General features: G+C 43.2%; 1 protein-coding gene across 1 annotated transcript; it reads right to left on the bottom strand.

The window, feature by feature from the left end:
- Positions 1-13604: 13604 nt before the first annotated feature.
- LOC311328900 (nanos homolog 3-like) lies at positions 13605-14051 on the bottom strand (the record flags this gene model as incomplete). Its single annotated transcript, XM_084462798.1, has 1 exon — positions 13605-14051. The coding sequence occupies one exon, from the start codon at positions 14049-14051 to the stop codon at positions 13605-13607; it is 447 nt and encodes a 148-aa protein (XP_084318924.1).
- Between the last annotated feature and the right edge of the window lie 1897 nt (positions 14052-15948).

Genomic DNA, 15948 nt, shown 5'->3' with positions numbered 1-15948 from the left:
TTGAGAATATTTCAGTTGTGTACACTATAACTTTTATGAAGTGTTGTCGTGGGCCATTGTTTCCTAATTACGGGCAATGGTGGCTAGCAGGCTCGCGCGAGCTCCTGCACGTTCGTACTGTTTCATCGCTTGGAATAAAATGGGATAATTAGCTTACTCATTGATTTCGCATTAACCCACGACACCGTTAGTATGTGTTTGTTTTTAGGCATTCATTTTTCCGATTTTAACGTTAACAGAATACTAGAAGCCCCAACAACGGAGCTAGGCTAGCTAGCAGGATTTGTTATAGCAGCCATCTTGGCTTTTGGCACGTGGTCCTGTGGAGTGTGCATGTCAGCCTACGAGAGGGTCACCCACCCACTTTCTCTCTCTCTCTCCCTCTATCCCCTCCCATGCTCTCAGTTGCCAACCTCCCAGTTCTTGTTTGAACTGAGCAAGAAGCAGGTGAGCGGGACAGGAAGAGGCGCTAAGACGGGGACAGGCGTGGCCAGGGGCAGTCCTGGGACAGCACCACAGGCTCTGTGAGTCTTGTTCAGTTGAATGCCCTCATGAGTATTAACAGAAGAGCACCATATACATATGCACACATACACTCTAACATGTCGCTGTCTCCTCAGCTCAGCCCAATGGTCTCTGATGGTTCTGTCTGGCCAGCCCTTAGGTGGAGAAACACCTGATCATCAATATAGGCAGGCACACGTAAGTACAAATGCACATACGTTTCCATAGACGGGATAAACAAATGGGAATATTGATATTGAGTTAGCGGTAGACATGTGAGATTCATAAGACGCATCACTGACGCCAGTGACGCCACAATATCAGGGAAATTGAGCAATTGCTTCCCTGTAGTGCAAACTTGCAAGATTCGCTCAGTTATTAACCCTTCTTGCCTTTTTTGTTGTTGGTTTTCTCTCTCCTCCTTCCTCTCTGTGCAGTTCTCCTGTGTGCTGAGCCGCTATCCCATGTATTGCCACTGCTGACAGGGTAGAGCTCAGCCCCATGCAGAAGTGAGTGATGAGGAGAGGTAAGATCATTTTCCCGTTTTTTTTCCCTCCAGTTTTAGGAACCGTCTCAAGAATGTGTTCCCCACTTTTATGCCTTTAAATCAGGGTTGGAGTATTCCAGGTGTGTGGCCATGGCCATGAACACCAGTAGAGGAGGGAACCAAGTGTCTCATTCTCTCTCCACAGTTGTGTGGTTGTAACCCCCCACTAGCTACATATTCATTCAATCTTTATTTAACCTCGTGAATCAATTGAGAGTAAGCTCTCATTTACAATGACATATAATCACTCTATATTTGAACTTGTACTACAGGTGAGATAATCCTTTTTAATGGTCTCTCTCATTGCTGTGCAAGACTTGGGTGTTCTCCTGCTCTGAGTGCCCATTCTCCTATACCTCCCAGATCTACCTCCACAAGCACATCAAGAGGAGCCATGACAACCTCTGTCTCTGCTGAGGAACACACAGAGCATTATGAAGTAGCCAGTGCCTTGGCGAAGGTGTTTGAGCAGCAGTCATCAATGGATTAACTCCCAAGACACAAGGAAGAGACAGCGCAACACACGCTATGACTCCAGTGACGAAGGTAATATAATAAAGTGCATTCAACAGTCCCAAAAGAGTACTACTTGAGTTGACTAATCTGAGCTAATTTACCTCTACTATATGTTCCAGTGCCCAGGCAGCCGGTCGGCAGAACTCAGACCAGACCAGCTATGCCAGGTGCCAGAGCCGGAAGGCCTGCTCTGCCAGTTATCAATGCAGGTATCCATGCATGTTTGTGTTGGTGAAATGTCTATGCATATTTGCACACTTACAGTTAACTCAGGAATGTCTGAAGACTAATGTACTCAGTTCACTAATTCGCTCATCTCACATCTCACTACTCGGCAGTAGATGTTCATCGCCCGGGTCCTTTGAGCCAAGGCGCTGTGAGCCCAGGCCCTTCAGCCCTTCAGACGTCCAGGCACGAGCAGCATGCATCAGCGATTAGCACCCCGGCCAGACCAGGTCAGGGTCTGACATGTCTCATGTCGAGTTGATTCTTCCCCTTATGCCAGAATCACTACGCCGCCAGCACCATAGTTTCCTGCTCATCCCTTTATCCTCTGGTTTTCAGGTAGTTCTCTGATGCCATCGCCTGTGAGACCAACAGCTCCAGCAGGGTTGCCATCAAGCTCTGCAGATGCTGGTACGCTGAATTTTGTGAACTACTTCATGCTGCATGTAGGGATATACTTTGAGCTGAATATCCATTATGGGACCGTACAATTACTTATAGCCACATCTGTGTTTAATATCCAGACTTCCAGAGGATGATGTGTCAGCAGTTCTCCAGCGTCATGCAGAGTCTGAGGGAGATGGCACAGACAATGATGAGGCTGGAGCAGAGACTGGAGCAGAGACTGTCCGGCGAGTCTGCAGACAGCTATCGGGGAGCAGTACTGGATGACCTGCACCCTGCTAAAACGGAGGAGGAGCTGCTGGTCTTGGAGGAGCAGCTGAAGGACAAGGATCATCAAAGGAAGATGGTGAGTAACTTCAAGGCAGAACTTTGTTCCTTATTTTTGCAGAGAAGTGTTAAGGAAATGTAAAAGTAAAGGATTGTCTTTATGTTTTGCAGACACGATATCTGAGTTCCATTGGCGGCAAAGATCTGCCAGATGTGGTCCGGCGGGTGCTGTCAGCCATTGCCATACACAGAGTGTGGTGTGTCTACAGCGTCCATGGGAAGAGGGGGAAGAAGCCTCTGAAGAATATGACCCTCTACAGTCATATTACGTAAGGGATTGTTCATATTTTCGCAAAATAATACATTGTCTTTGCTTCATGCCATGTGCATTGAAACCATTCCCTTTTTGGTTAAAAGGTGCAGTTATGGCCTGTAAGCCAAGCACCACTGTGACGGAGGTGTCTGCCCAGCTGCAGGAGATGCTGAAACATGCCCCTGCTCGATTCAAAAAGGTATGTGATGTCAGGCAGTTAATTTTCTCGTATCCAGTGACATGGCACGCTTCCAATGAACGTATGCGACTTGCTTTTACAGCCATTTCATTATGTCCTTAGGCATCTGCTCCAGCCCAGCTGACCTCCCCAGCCCAGCCCCTGACCGCAGCTCCAGCCCTGACCACAGTGGAGTATTCAGATGAGGATGACCTCTTCTGCCCAGACCCTCGATTCAGATGTGGGTGACCCCCAGCCCGTCTCCCTAAACCTGCCTTTCCAGCCTGCCAGGATGGATGCCTTTTTTGTAAATAGTTTTTGTAAATTTTAACCTTTTTTTTGTGGGATACAACGGTCTGTTCCCGGTCTGCCTGCCACAGAATGCGCACTGTTTCATTTTTGTTTTTAGAACTTTTGCAATTGTCAGATAATGGGTTGCTAGCCAGAGCTTGTACATGCTTTTTTTTTGCTTTTCTGGCTATGCGTAATGTGACAGACCGTAAACCTCATCCTTGTAAATATGTATACTTTTAATTTGTAATGTACTTTGTAATAAAAGGTTCTAAACTGTTAATGGTGTTCAGTCTTATATTGGTTTGTATCATAATGCTTGCTGCTATATCCCCATATAGCATTCATTCGTTTTTGTACTGGTAAATGCTAAATATAGCCAGTGGTACTGCAAATGCTAAATATAGCCAGTGGTCAGTAAGTGACCATATTTGCACCGTGTGAAAAAGACGTGCAGACCAAGTCATATAAATACCTGTAAATCTAGTGTCAGCCAAGTGAGTTTATTACGGAAGTTCCTGCCCACGTTTTTTGCACGCGGCCGCACCATATTTGCACCGTGCGAAAAAGACGTGCAGACCAAGTCATATAAATACCTGTTAATCTAGTGTCAGCCAAGTGAGTTTATAACGGAGGTTCCTGCCCACGTGATCACGTGCGTTCTTTGCACGCGGCCGCAACTTCGGAATGACGTGTCGTTCTTACGTAGCGTCTACTAAACGGCAGATCTCGCTTTTCCGTAAATGGCCGCGTAATTTCCGCACGCGGCGCAGACGAATCGTCACCTATAGCGGCCGTATGTCGAACGTTTGCGCAACCTGCGTGTGTTAGTAGGGTATCTCGCTCAGTTATCACGTATTTATAGTAGGCTACGCCCAGAGGCGCTATTTTCAAAATTCAAATGAACCAATCAGGAGTGTCGTAGCCGAACAGTCATTTTATTCACACCACTACAATAATAATAATGATAATAATATTAATAATACACATATACTTAATAATTATACTACTACTAGGCTAATACTACTATGTATATCCCCTTGATGCCTGAATTTATTAACAATTATATAAAAAAAAATATTTTGTGTGTTTTTGCCTTCAAGCTGATGCTAAATTAAGTGGAGATTATTAATTTCACAATAGCACATAGAATAGATATACATTTGGCTATGATGCAAATTAGCGACAACAGGCATACAATAGTAATTTGGGTATGATGCAAATTAGCGACAACAGGCATAATTTATAAAGATTAAAAATATTATTTTATTATTTACTCATACTCATACACTTGACATGTTACATTTTTACTCATACTGTTTCACTGTCCTTATTACTGTAGGCCTACATGTTTACTAATACTCTGACTGTTCTTGTTACATGTTTACTCATACTGTTTGACTGGCCTTGGTACTGTACATGTTTACTAATACTCTGTTCTTGTTACATGTTTACTCATACTGTTTGACTGGCCTTGGTACTGTACATGTTTACTAATACTGTTCTTGTTACTTGTTTACTCATACTGTTTGACTGGCCTTGATACATCTTTACTCATTCTGTCTGTTTCACTGTCCTTGTTGTGATGTAGAGTGAGCATACAGTTACTGCTGACTCTTACATGTGGAATTCACGAAAGCAGTTGTTTTTGTTGAAGCACAGATGAACATTGCACTTTACACATTTGAATACGGTCTTGCCCTTACATTTTGGGAGTTTGCAGCGTTGCCTCCCACTTTCAACCACTGGCCAGTGACCCACAGCATCTGAATGGACTTCCTGTATTGGAATAGCCTTAGTTGGACCTTGACGTTTCTTCTTTCAAACTCCTTTCAACATCAGATGAAGGCCGCCCACTCTTCTTCTGTGACAGATCCTTGCCTTGCATGCAGAGTGCCTGTGCAATAGATGTTCTGAAAGCAAGCAAATCCTTCTGATTCTTTCTTTCTCACAATTCACGCCGATACAGCAACCAGCTGTTGACAATGGCCATATCCACAAAGTGAAAAAAACCCAACTGTGGTAGTACTTTTTAGACCTGATGTGGATTAATATGCAATCAGTGCATCAAGTGCATTGTTCGATTTTGTTTGCCTGTAAAAGTGGCCACACATGGCCATTTTGTAAAGTCACGTAATAAAGGCAAATAAATCACGTTTAAATATAACACCTGCTGTCATAATCACGACTTTAACAAGAATAGAATCCTACACTTCACAAAAGGAAAAACGTAGATGCAACCGCGACAGAACAGCAAAGGCCCTATTGGCCAATCCCTATATATTAAAAAAGGCCTCCGCTACAGATCCTGCCTAGAACTTAGATGCATAATAATTAGCCTATCTAATACAATTAATAATCATCTAATTATCTAATATATCATAAAATCATAAGCCGTTTTATTGGCTGTAGGCTACACGAGTTGGTCTATATCCATCTGGCAACGGCGCGCATAGCAGAGAGCATCAACTCGTGTAGCCTGTGAATCTATCAAGATGCTACTTTACTCATCCCTTGGGCAAATTAGGCCTACAACACTTGACAAAGCGATGAAATGATAGAGAACAGACATTCAAGATCACGTCACAATATTTTGTCCGAAGCGCTCAGTCCGTGAGCGCATGGAGATGAGCCGTCCACGGCTGCTCTGCACTGGAGGGAAGCTGTCGCTCTGTAGGCTATGCGTCTCTCCACCACAGTCCCCAGCAAGTCCAAGCTCCCCCAATGAATAATACTTATAAACATATGCACACGTGATGTCCCAATGGCCTCACATGGCACTTATATGTAAACACAGTAGCAAAATTAAGAAATGAGTGTCAGTTTACATTCTAAATGCCACTCAAAATGATGCGTTGCTGCTGTGAGTTCCATGTACAGTAGGCCTATGACATCACATGCAGTCACACCACAACACCACTAAGCATCACCACCAAGAAGAATTACATTCTATACTCTACTTACACAATGACTTGAACTTAACAGCTCTAGACTAGAGCTACTTCTAGCCACACTGCACAGATTACATTTCCAATGTTGTTTAAGATACGAAAGTAGAGCAAGAGGGTCACAATTTTACAAATAAAAATGAAATTGACAACAATCATAAAGTTAACATGTATTTATTGAAAATTTTCTTCAGCCAAACTGAGGAGAGAAAAAAACCACAAATTAGTACATTGAAATGATTTTATAAACTTATATATACCTAGGACACCATGGCTAACTAAAATATATGAATAATACAAAAAGAGAAAATCTTAACATTACAAATGCAGAGGAGCGGTCATTTCACCCATGCAACTACATTTAAAGTAATTCCCTGCACCCCTTCAACTTACAATACCCGGCTTCTATGCTCTCCTAGGCATTTGCATTTTACCTGCCACTGTTTTTGACACTTCAAAATCACATGAGGAAAAAGTATTTTGGACTTAAAATCCAATCCATTAATTTTCCCCTTGACATTTACTGTAGGCTGCAACACTACTTTCTCCCGGTAGATATTGCCAAGGTTCATCAATACAGTCGTTATGTAGTCAAGCTCAAATGTATATGAATAATCAATACTAGGTATCATAGGCATATGAATACACAGAAATAATATTTTCTGTGGTATACAACTTCAGACTTGCTCTCACATAATGAGTCATAGCCTACTCTAAAGTGCCATGTGTCAGTAACAACCTCACTTCTAAAGACTACAGGATGACTTGACCTACTCCACAGCACTTCTAGTAAGTTTATACAGCACATCTAGTGTTAAGACTATAAAGGATAAAACAATACTCACACAGGGACTCCTTCCACAAGGGGGAGCTCCACTGGAGCCTCCATCGGTTCAATGCACTCTATTAATCATAATGTAAACAGAAAGAAAAACTTTTGTTGTGAGATACAACACCTTTATTAATGGTGTTGGGTTGATAAACACAGCATAAACAGTACTAATGTGTACATTGGCAATAATACCCCTCATATTAATCCCATTCAATATGATATATCTACGCCAAACACAAAGAGACTATACATTCTGTATTATTCCTGCAGTATGGTAAGGATGGTGACTGCAACTATGAAAAAGTTTGAAAACGACAGCTCCACCCTCAGTAGGCTATAGGCAGACAACCTTAAGCGTGATTTATGGTTGAACGCCTGTACCCTACAGCGCTGTCAGTCATTTATGCTTCTAGGTTCATGTGTTACAAACCACATCGCATTGTGCGCATTGTGTTGCCTCTGGGTATGAAATGCGCTATACAAATAAAGCTTTGATTGATTGATTGATTGACATCACCATGACGCATAGTTATATTTTTGGGAAGGTGCACGTCAGGCTACAATTTAGCTTAAGCCATAACGACTGACCTACAGCTAGCAACCCATAACCTACACAATTGATTCAACATGGAGGCATAATTCACACTTAACGCATATACCTCGCCCCTGACTAAACAAGGGAGACACACAAAGGCATGGAGACAGGCATGGCGAATCAAACTTGACAACTTCAACACAACAGACCTCATCACTCGCTGGACACTTACGAGAGAGCGCAGTGGCCTGGTCCTCTCCCTGTGCTGCCTCCTCAAAATCGCTGCCAGCTGAGATTCACATGGAATAATATATTGAATAAACATTAGTTCTGGAAAAATTGTTGACATTGCCCACAAAATAAAAACACTCACAATGCCTTATCTTGTAAAATAGCCTACACAAACAGACAATCAGTTGTGTCATGATTTCCTGTATAGTAATTCACAGCTGATATTTTCTTGTAATTGGAAGTTAAATACATTCTAAATGTTACTCAAGTAAACACCACAGCTATTGTCAAATTCATTTCAAAACAATTCACAAAACTGTGGATGAGGTGAATAACCTCATATCATTAAATTATTACCTATTGGCTATGTAACAGCAAACTATAGGCCCTATGCCTACTGCACCTCACAGCCATGTTCAAGCTGCTTATATAAATTGGCACACACAGATTATAGGCAATATGCCAGCTATTTCATCATTGAGATTTTTTGATGGTAGAGTACAATAAATCCACTCTGTTGTGTTGAGATATGTCATTAATATTTTCAGTATAAAAAGTAAATGTATTATTGTTATATTTTAGAACTCAAAGTGCAACAGTAGTATAATGGTGTAGAGAAAAATAACATCAGTAATTTTCAAACAGTAACAAAGCCTGGGAAAAATCGAATCTAAAGTCAACAAATAAATATCATTCAATGACATAAACACTTACCAAACACAGCAGAGGTCTCCAGGAGCTGCCCCTCCAGGTACTCCAGGCGCTGATCACGGGCACGTGCACACCTGACGTGGCGGATCAGCGCCTGGAGTACCTCTGTGGCCAGTACATGACCCTCCGAGTGGAGGTACTCCCTTGTCGCCCACGGATTCATTATTTGTAGCTGTAAAAAACACAACAATACATTTAAGGACACGTGAATGAAAAAAGGGAAAACAATAACACAATAAGGAACAAAAATGTACACTGGATCCATGCTTCAGGTAACATTGATTTGCCTGATGCACAACAGCAACACATGTTTGCCACACGCAGACCACCCTGGGCCTGATAGATGACCCCCATGTCTGCTTAGATGCTATACTAATCCTGTCTTCCTCCCTCCTCCCTAGTATCTCTCCCTTTTACTCTAAACAGGTCCTGTGAACACCTCCCTGTCTCCTGTAGCACACCTGGTAACTTGTCCCGGTGAACCTCCCACCCTGTCCTCAGCCAAGGTTCCCCTTAAGACTTGCAGATCAATCTCCTGCTCTCCTCATGCAATTTTTACTCTGTAAATTCAAATATATTACCCTGTATATTGTTCCTTAGCCAATGCCATGTCACCTATTTTTTTTATTAAAACTAAAATGTATAAAAAACACACTATCTTTGGTGACATCTATGTAGCCTACTTTGTAGGTAAACATGTTGTAAACAATTCCGGGTTTTAAATATACAGTAACTGCGTTTGTCGGTTTGTAACTTGGTTGCTAATCTTCAACATAGCGCTGCATTTTACAATGTTAATGTCAATATGTTATTTTTTTTTCAAGCGACTAACTTAATGAAAACAACATTGTATGTTGATAGTTTGGTGTTTAGATGTGAAAAGGTAAAATGTGAAAACATTACAGCCAATAGCCTAACCACGAGCCTAGCCTACTGTTAGGGGCCTACTTTTTTGACGACAAATGACAAATTGAATTAATTCTATGGAAATGCCATCACCAAATAATGCACGTGGTTTAACGCAGGCCACTATGGTCTAATCAAAACCATGAATTTGTTCATGCGAATTATAAATAGTGCAAGCATATGATACATGCAGTCATACATAGCACGTGTTATAAACGTAGGCTATCCAAACCATTAGCCTAATTTGTCAACGCCAATTACAAATGCGTGATAGCATAAACGCAGTAGCCTAATTATCACGAACACCCTCTTCATAAATAGGCCTACTACAATTTACTCTTAATCACTCACGTTGAACATCTCCAATTTTTGAGCCAGCTGGATGACCTCTGGCTCATTTATGGTGGGCAGCGCCGGGGGAGCAGTTGGTCTGTCAGCCATGATCTCATGTGATCTCTGATAATGATCATGTGTCGGTCGCCTCTTTTAAGACCGATGGATCCGCCTCCCGTTGGAGCCGTTTTTTGGAGAAGGGTATCTCTGCAGACTTCGAGGGGGCGGGTCAACTGTCAATCAATTTCTACTTTGGCCAATCAGAGGCTGACAATCGTCTTGTCAATCAAAAACTAATTTCGCCTGAAACGGTCGTCAATCACTTTTTATTTGGCGAATCTTCTTTCTCTTAGGAGAAGGGGTGTGAGACGCAAAGCTAATTTGTCATTAATAAGTGTCAGCTGCGGACGATCAAGCGAACATATTGGACGTCTTTCGAGGTAAGGGAGATTGACACAAGTAACATAACAATAAGCAGTTATTTTAACGTATTTTCAATTAGTTATAACATTGACAGCGCCTAAATGCTCACATTTAAGAACGTAGACGAAGATGCTGAGATGCCTCGTTAGATAAATAGCTAGTTAGTGAATACATCCATGATCCTAGCCGTCACAACGTGGCTAGCTAGGTGTAGGCTATTCTTGACCCAAGTTAACATTAGCAAGGCGGTGTACCTGCGCACATGCACAAACAGAGCAGTGCTTCTACAAAGAAATCTATCATATTTATTTTCTCATGTAAACACTGGGCGTTTGGTGTTGCCAAGCAATTAGGCTCTTTGCACAAGCTCCACTACTTCCTGAAATTCTACAGGCATCCTTATTTCCTGTCCTATACCATTGGATGGAAGTTATTAATCAGGTGTGCCGCTTATATAGATAAACAAATAGACAGGTAGGTGTGTATATATATACACAGTATGCATGATTATGTTCTGTTAAAAATATATAATTTGGTGACAGGAAACCAAGAGGTACAAGAGAGTGGAAGAGGAGACAGGAGGAGAGGACATAGAGATGAGAGGGGAGATACCTGATGTTAGCCAAAGAGACACTACATTAATTAGATCCTGGCAAGTTTCAAAAATAATGTGGATGGATGGGTGGGTGGGGGTGTGTGTGTTTATAGCTTATGTTTATGTTTTGTTAATTTGTGGACAGGAGATGAAAATGGACACCACAGTGGAGGAGAGGTGACAGGAGGAGACCAGCATGGACAAAAGACAGGAGGAGAGGTGACAGGAGGAGACCAACATGGACACCAAGGTGGAAGAGAGGTGACAGGAGGAGACCAACATGGACACCACAGTGGAAGAGAGGTGACAGGAGGAGACCAACATGGACAAGAGTGGAAGAGAGGTGACAGGAGGAGACCAACATGGACACCACAGTGGAAGAGAGGTGACAGGAGGAGACCAACATGGACATCAGTGTGGAGGAGGCCAGGCTGGGAGAGAGGTGACAGGAGGAGCTAGTCTCATGTTTCTAATAGATGGTGTGTTCTCATCAACATTCACTTAAGTTGTGTCCTCTCTGGATGATCTCCACTGCTCTCAGTTAAAGATGATATTAATCCAATATGATGTGTGCTGTTCTTTATAGATCTAGCCTCTTCATTTTGCTCTCAAAGTGCACCAGATTGAAGCACCACAACTAAATGACCTCGGTATTACAAAAATCCTGCGTACAGCCCTGGTCCTGAATGTTTCAGAGGGCAGATGATAACCTCCTTCTAATCAAGGAGCAGGTGTTCATAACTCTGTCTGCATCACTACACTGTGGTGACATTTTGGTTGTACCGTCTGATCACAACACTAAGAGTTCTAATCTAATTTTTTAACCTATCTGTCTACATGTCTGTCTGTCCATCTCTATCTTTCATTGTCTGCCCCGATTTTATTATTGTATCAGAGGCTTCACGTTTGGTGATGGGACCTCAGTGGGTGAGAACAGACATGCTGAATAGACATAAAGATCTAGGCATGGGCAGCATCTTTCCATCCATTTAAAAATAAATATGTATTTTATGCCAACCTACATTCAGTCTAGCCCTAACCCTAACCTCTTAGAGTGCAGGAAGTGTCGGCCAGCTGTGTCGTGTGTGTGTCTCCATTCTCAGCATCAGTACATCCAGTTTGATAGTTCACCTGGGCCAGCAGACTAAGCAGAGCCTCGACCCAAACAAGGTGTCCTGAATGGTCTCCCAGGTCCGCCTTGTACAACTGAACTGTCAGCCCAGTGTTTCAGTGTGGTCTACAAGCTATTCAATAAAACCTGGAGAAAATGATCTGTATCTTGTCTTTACACTTACAGCACACATGCTGCACAAATGATTACCTTAATTGTATGACACTTGTTTTGTAAAATGCACAAGGGTATCTCTAACTTGGCTAGACTGTGGATGTGGTGACTAGTCCAGGCCAGTCAGCATGGTATAAGCTGCATACAGGTGAGCAGAAGCTGAAACGCTTGTTCCTTGGCTAGGACCAAGGCAGCTTGCCAGCAGGGTCAGGCCTGTGCCGGGAGGTCAGTACATTAGAACCCCCTTAGGCGGGCTGTATGTATCCTAGGTTCTCAAACTTATATTTGTGGTATAGAAAGGTAGAACTTGCTTGGTTGGTTATGCAAGTGTGTGTGTGTGTGTGTGGTACTGTTGATTTTCCTCCACACTCCTCTCTCAGCCATATGTTTCCCCTATGTGGATCTGAAAATGGTGATAGGGATTAAATTAGGTTGCTAAGAGAACTGCTAGTCACCAGAAGCATTCAAGAACATAACCTGTGCTGGAATACTAGTGTATGAACAAATCAATACAAGTAGAGCACATCTACTGACAGGCTGGCTGAATGACTGGAAGACTGGCCCAATCCCAATGTCCCCCCTAAACCCTCAAGCCCTGAGCCCTCACAGACTTATTGACGTCACCTGGTGAAGTGATCGAGTGTGAGAGGCTGCAAGGGCTCAAATTGGTATAACAAGGAATGGGACAGCACTTGTGACATCACATTACGTTGACGTGAAAACATATTTCTTACTATTGTGGGCGTGGGGCTTTTTTTAAATCAATTTGTAAATTGTACATGTTTTTCTTGTAGGCCTTCGTGTAAATTAATTTTGGCTGAGTCAAATCCCCTTTACATTATCAGAACTCTCTGTGTTACCCTCAAAACATTTGTTCAACTTGAAATCATTTCATTTTGTGGTCATATGCGATCGCATCTGCGATCAAATATCAACCCAACCCAGTATTTGTTAGTAGGATCGTATCGATCCTACATTACTGCCTGTGATTCTTGTTTGTGATGAATCCAAAAGTATTAACTTAAGAATGATAATATATTATGTATACACATTCCTGCACCTACAACTCTTTCCATATTCATGTTGGAAATCTCAATTCAAAGAACACTGCACCGAAATGGGTAATTAATGTCATACTGCTTTTAACTGGGCAATCATATGATTTAGAGCAACAGAAATCGATGTAAATTATAACCATAGCCTACATATTTTTAATCAAATCACATTATACAAACCCATGGGGTTAATAACCCATACTTAAAAATAATGAAACCAAAATAATTATAAGGCTACGGATGTAAAACCCCTACTACAGGTATGATTATGCCGTAATATGACGAGAAGGTGAGACCAGTCATGAGCAACTCTTGAAATCAGACCACAAATATAAAATAGACGAAAACAACATTTAAATAGGCCATGTAAAAAATATGTTTATTTTTTTTTAAACCGAACAAATTGGCGTCAAACCTTATGCCAAGCTTTTCAACAGCGCAGAACTACAGAATTTTTGCTGTATCCTTTCATAAATATGTACAAGTCATTGTTATTAATGTCTCTTACAGTCCTCCAGCAGGCGTCCATAACGCTGCGCGCAGGGGACAGTAGCGTCGCGTGTGGGCTTTGTCCCCAGTCTCGTCACATATGGGACAGGTGTAGCTCCTCAGGATGGGACAGACCAGCCTCCCGTCCCTCGCCCTCAGCCGGTGGGACAGGTAGATCACCGCCGCTTCCCCGTTCCGCCTGCAGAAGCCGCACCACTCAGACGAGGCCAGGCTGTCGTGCGTCGGGTCCGAGGGGCTGCTGCCGGGTCTCGTGCTCACAGAGTCTCCCTGGGGTCCCTGGTCCTCCGGTCCGAGCTGGTTGGGCCTCGAGGGTCCCCTCTCCATCTCCACCCCACTCAGGTGTCCCCTCTCCATCTCCACCCCACTCAGGTGTCCCCTCTCCATCTCCACCCCACTCAGCTGCTCCAGCAGCTTCCCTAGATTCATATAGTCGCGCCACATATCGAAGTCATTGCTTGGGACGAGGCTGGTGACTCCTGCAAGGCTAAGTCTCGGCATTGTGCTTTTTCGTGGTTGTCAGTATGGGGGGTTTGAGCCCCAGAGTATTTATAGTCGTCTGGGACTGACTCCTGAATTGAAACATTGTATGAACCTGTCTGGACCACGGGATGGACGCGTGTCAGTCTGGCGCCACTGAGTGAAAACATTGACACGTGACTTGCTTTGTTTTGACTGTCTCCTTTGGTAGCCCTTTGATCACAACATATTAAGGAAGGTTTAAAAGGAAAATATTGGCAGGAAAAAGAACACGCATAGTAATTGCACAACAAAAAGCATTGGCCTAAGCATCCACTGTGCTTATATAGCTTTAATAGAAGGTTAGCCTATAAAATAACACTTTAATGATTGCAATTTCAGATTTGTAATAAATATAAATCGACATGGATTTATTTGTGCATGCAATCTGATGGCTGGATTTGGATTGGATTTGGATTACATGGAATTATGGAATGTATAAGTGAATGCTGTTGTGGTTTTGGACACCCAGATGTCAGGCAGAGTGCATCAGAAGCGGCAGAACGAGGGAGCGGTTAAAAGGGGCTTTGCTCAAAGTTCATTTGAAGGTAATACAGCGTCAGTTCTCTCGTCTCCTGACCTGCTCACCCCAAAACTGCCTAGCAACGCTCTCCTGACCTGCTCACCCCAAAACTGCCTAGCAACGCTCTCCTGACCTGCTCACCCCAAAACTGCCTAGCAACGCTCTCCTGACCTGCTCACCCCAAAACTGCCTAGCAACGCTCTCCTGACCTGCTCACCCCAAAACTGCCTAGCAACGCTCTCCTGACCTGCTCACCCCAAAACTGCCTAGCAACGCTCTCCTGACCTGCTCACGCCAAAACTGCCTAGCAACGCTCTCCTGACCTGCTCACCCCAAAACTGCCTAGCAACGCTCTCCTGACCTGCTCACCCCAAACTGCCTAGCAACGCTCTCCTGACCTGCTCACCCCAAACTGCCTAGCAACGCTCTCCTGACCTGCTCACCCCAAAACTGCCTAGCAACGCTCTCCTGACCTCCTCACCCCAAAACTGCCTAGCAACGCTCTCCTGACCTGCTCACCCCAAACTGCCTAGCAACGCCACACAATTGCACTGGCACCTTCATGATCAGACCGATTCATTGATTGATTTTGAAATAATGTTAAAATACATATAGTTCGTTACCAATTGGGCAACGTCATAAGACAAGAACAGTGTTCAAACAATCACTCAATCAATCCCAAGTGCTTTTCAGTGTCACAATACACTTCACATAGGTGAGAACTGTGAAAAGAGCACTTTCAGTCCCAAATACAGGAGAGAAAGGTTCTGTTAGTGAGGCTGGTTAAACTACAGATAATGCCCCCTCAATATGAGGGTGAAGTGGGTTCAGGAGTCCATGGTTCGATTTCATAACTGTACGTTTATCATACATTGTAAGTTTGTACATTGGTGGTACGTTTATCATATGTGTGGGGTGAGAGCTGTTCTACTACATCCAAAGCACCCGGACAGTCCATCCAGAACCGGACAGTCCATCCAGAACACGTAGACCTACAGTACAGGAGACTGTTTCTGGACCTTCAGTTGGTGAGGCTAGCTCAACTACACATTGCGCCCCCTGAAAACTGATTCAGAAGGGTGAGAGGAATCAGAATATTGGTACTGTTATCGTCTACATAGGTGTGGTAGCCAATATACTAAAACACCATGCAAAAGACATCCCTCCCCTCCCCCTCCATCTTAAACTAAAACACCATGCAAAAGACATCCCCCCCCTCCCCTCCATCTTAAACTAAAACACCATGCAAAAGACATCCCCCCCCCCCCCTCCATCTTAAACTAAAACACCATGCAAAAG

The sequence above is a fragment of the Borostomias antarcticus genome (assembly GCF_949987555.1).
Source record: "Borostomias antarcticus genome assembly, contig: scaffold_189, whole genome shotgun sequence".
Lineage (NCBI taxonomy): Eukaryota > Metazoa > Chordata > Actinopteri > Stomiiformes > Stomiidae > Borostomias > Borostomias antarcticus.
The sequence above is the reverse complement of the archived record's forward strand: the minus strand, read 5'-3'. Positions and strand labels throughout refer to the sequence as shown.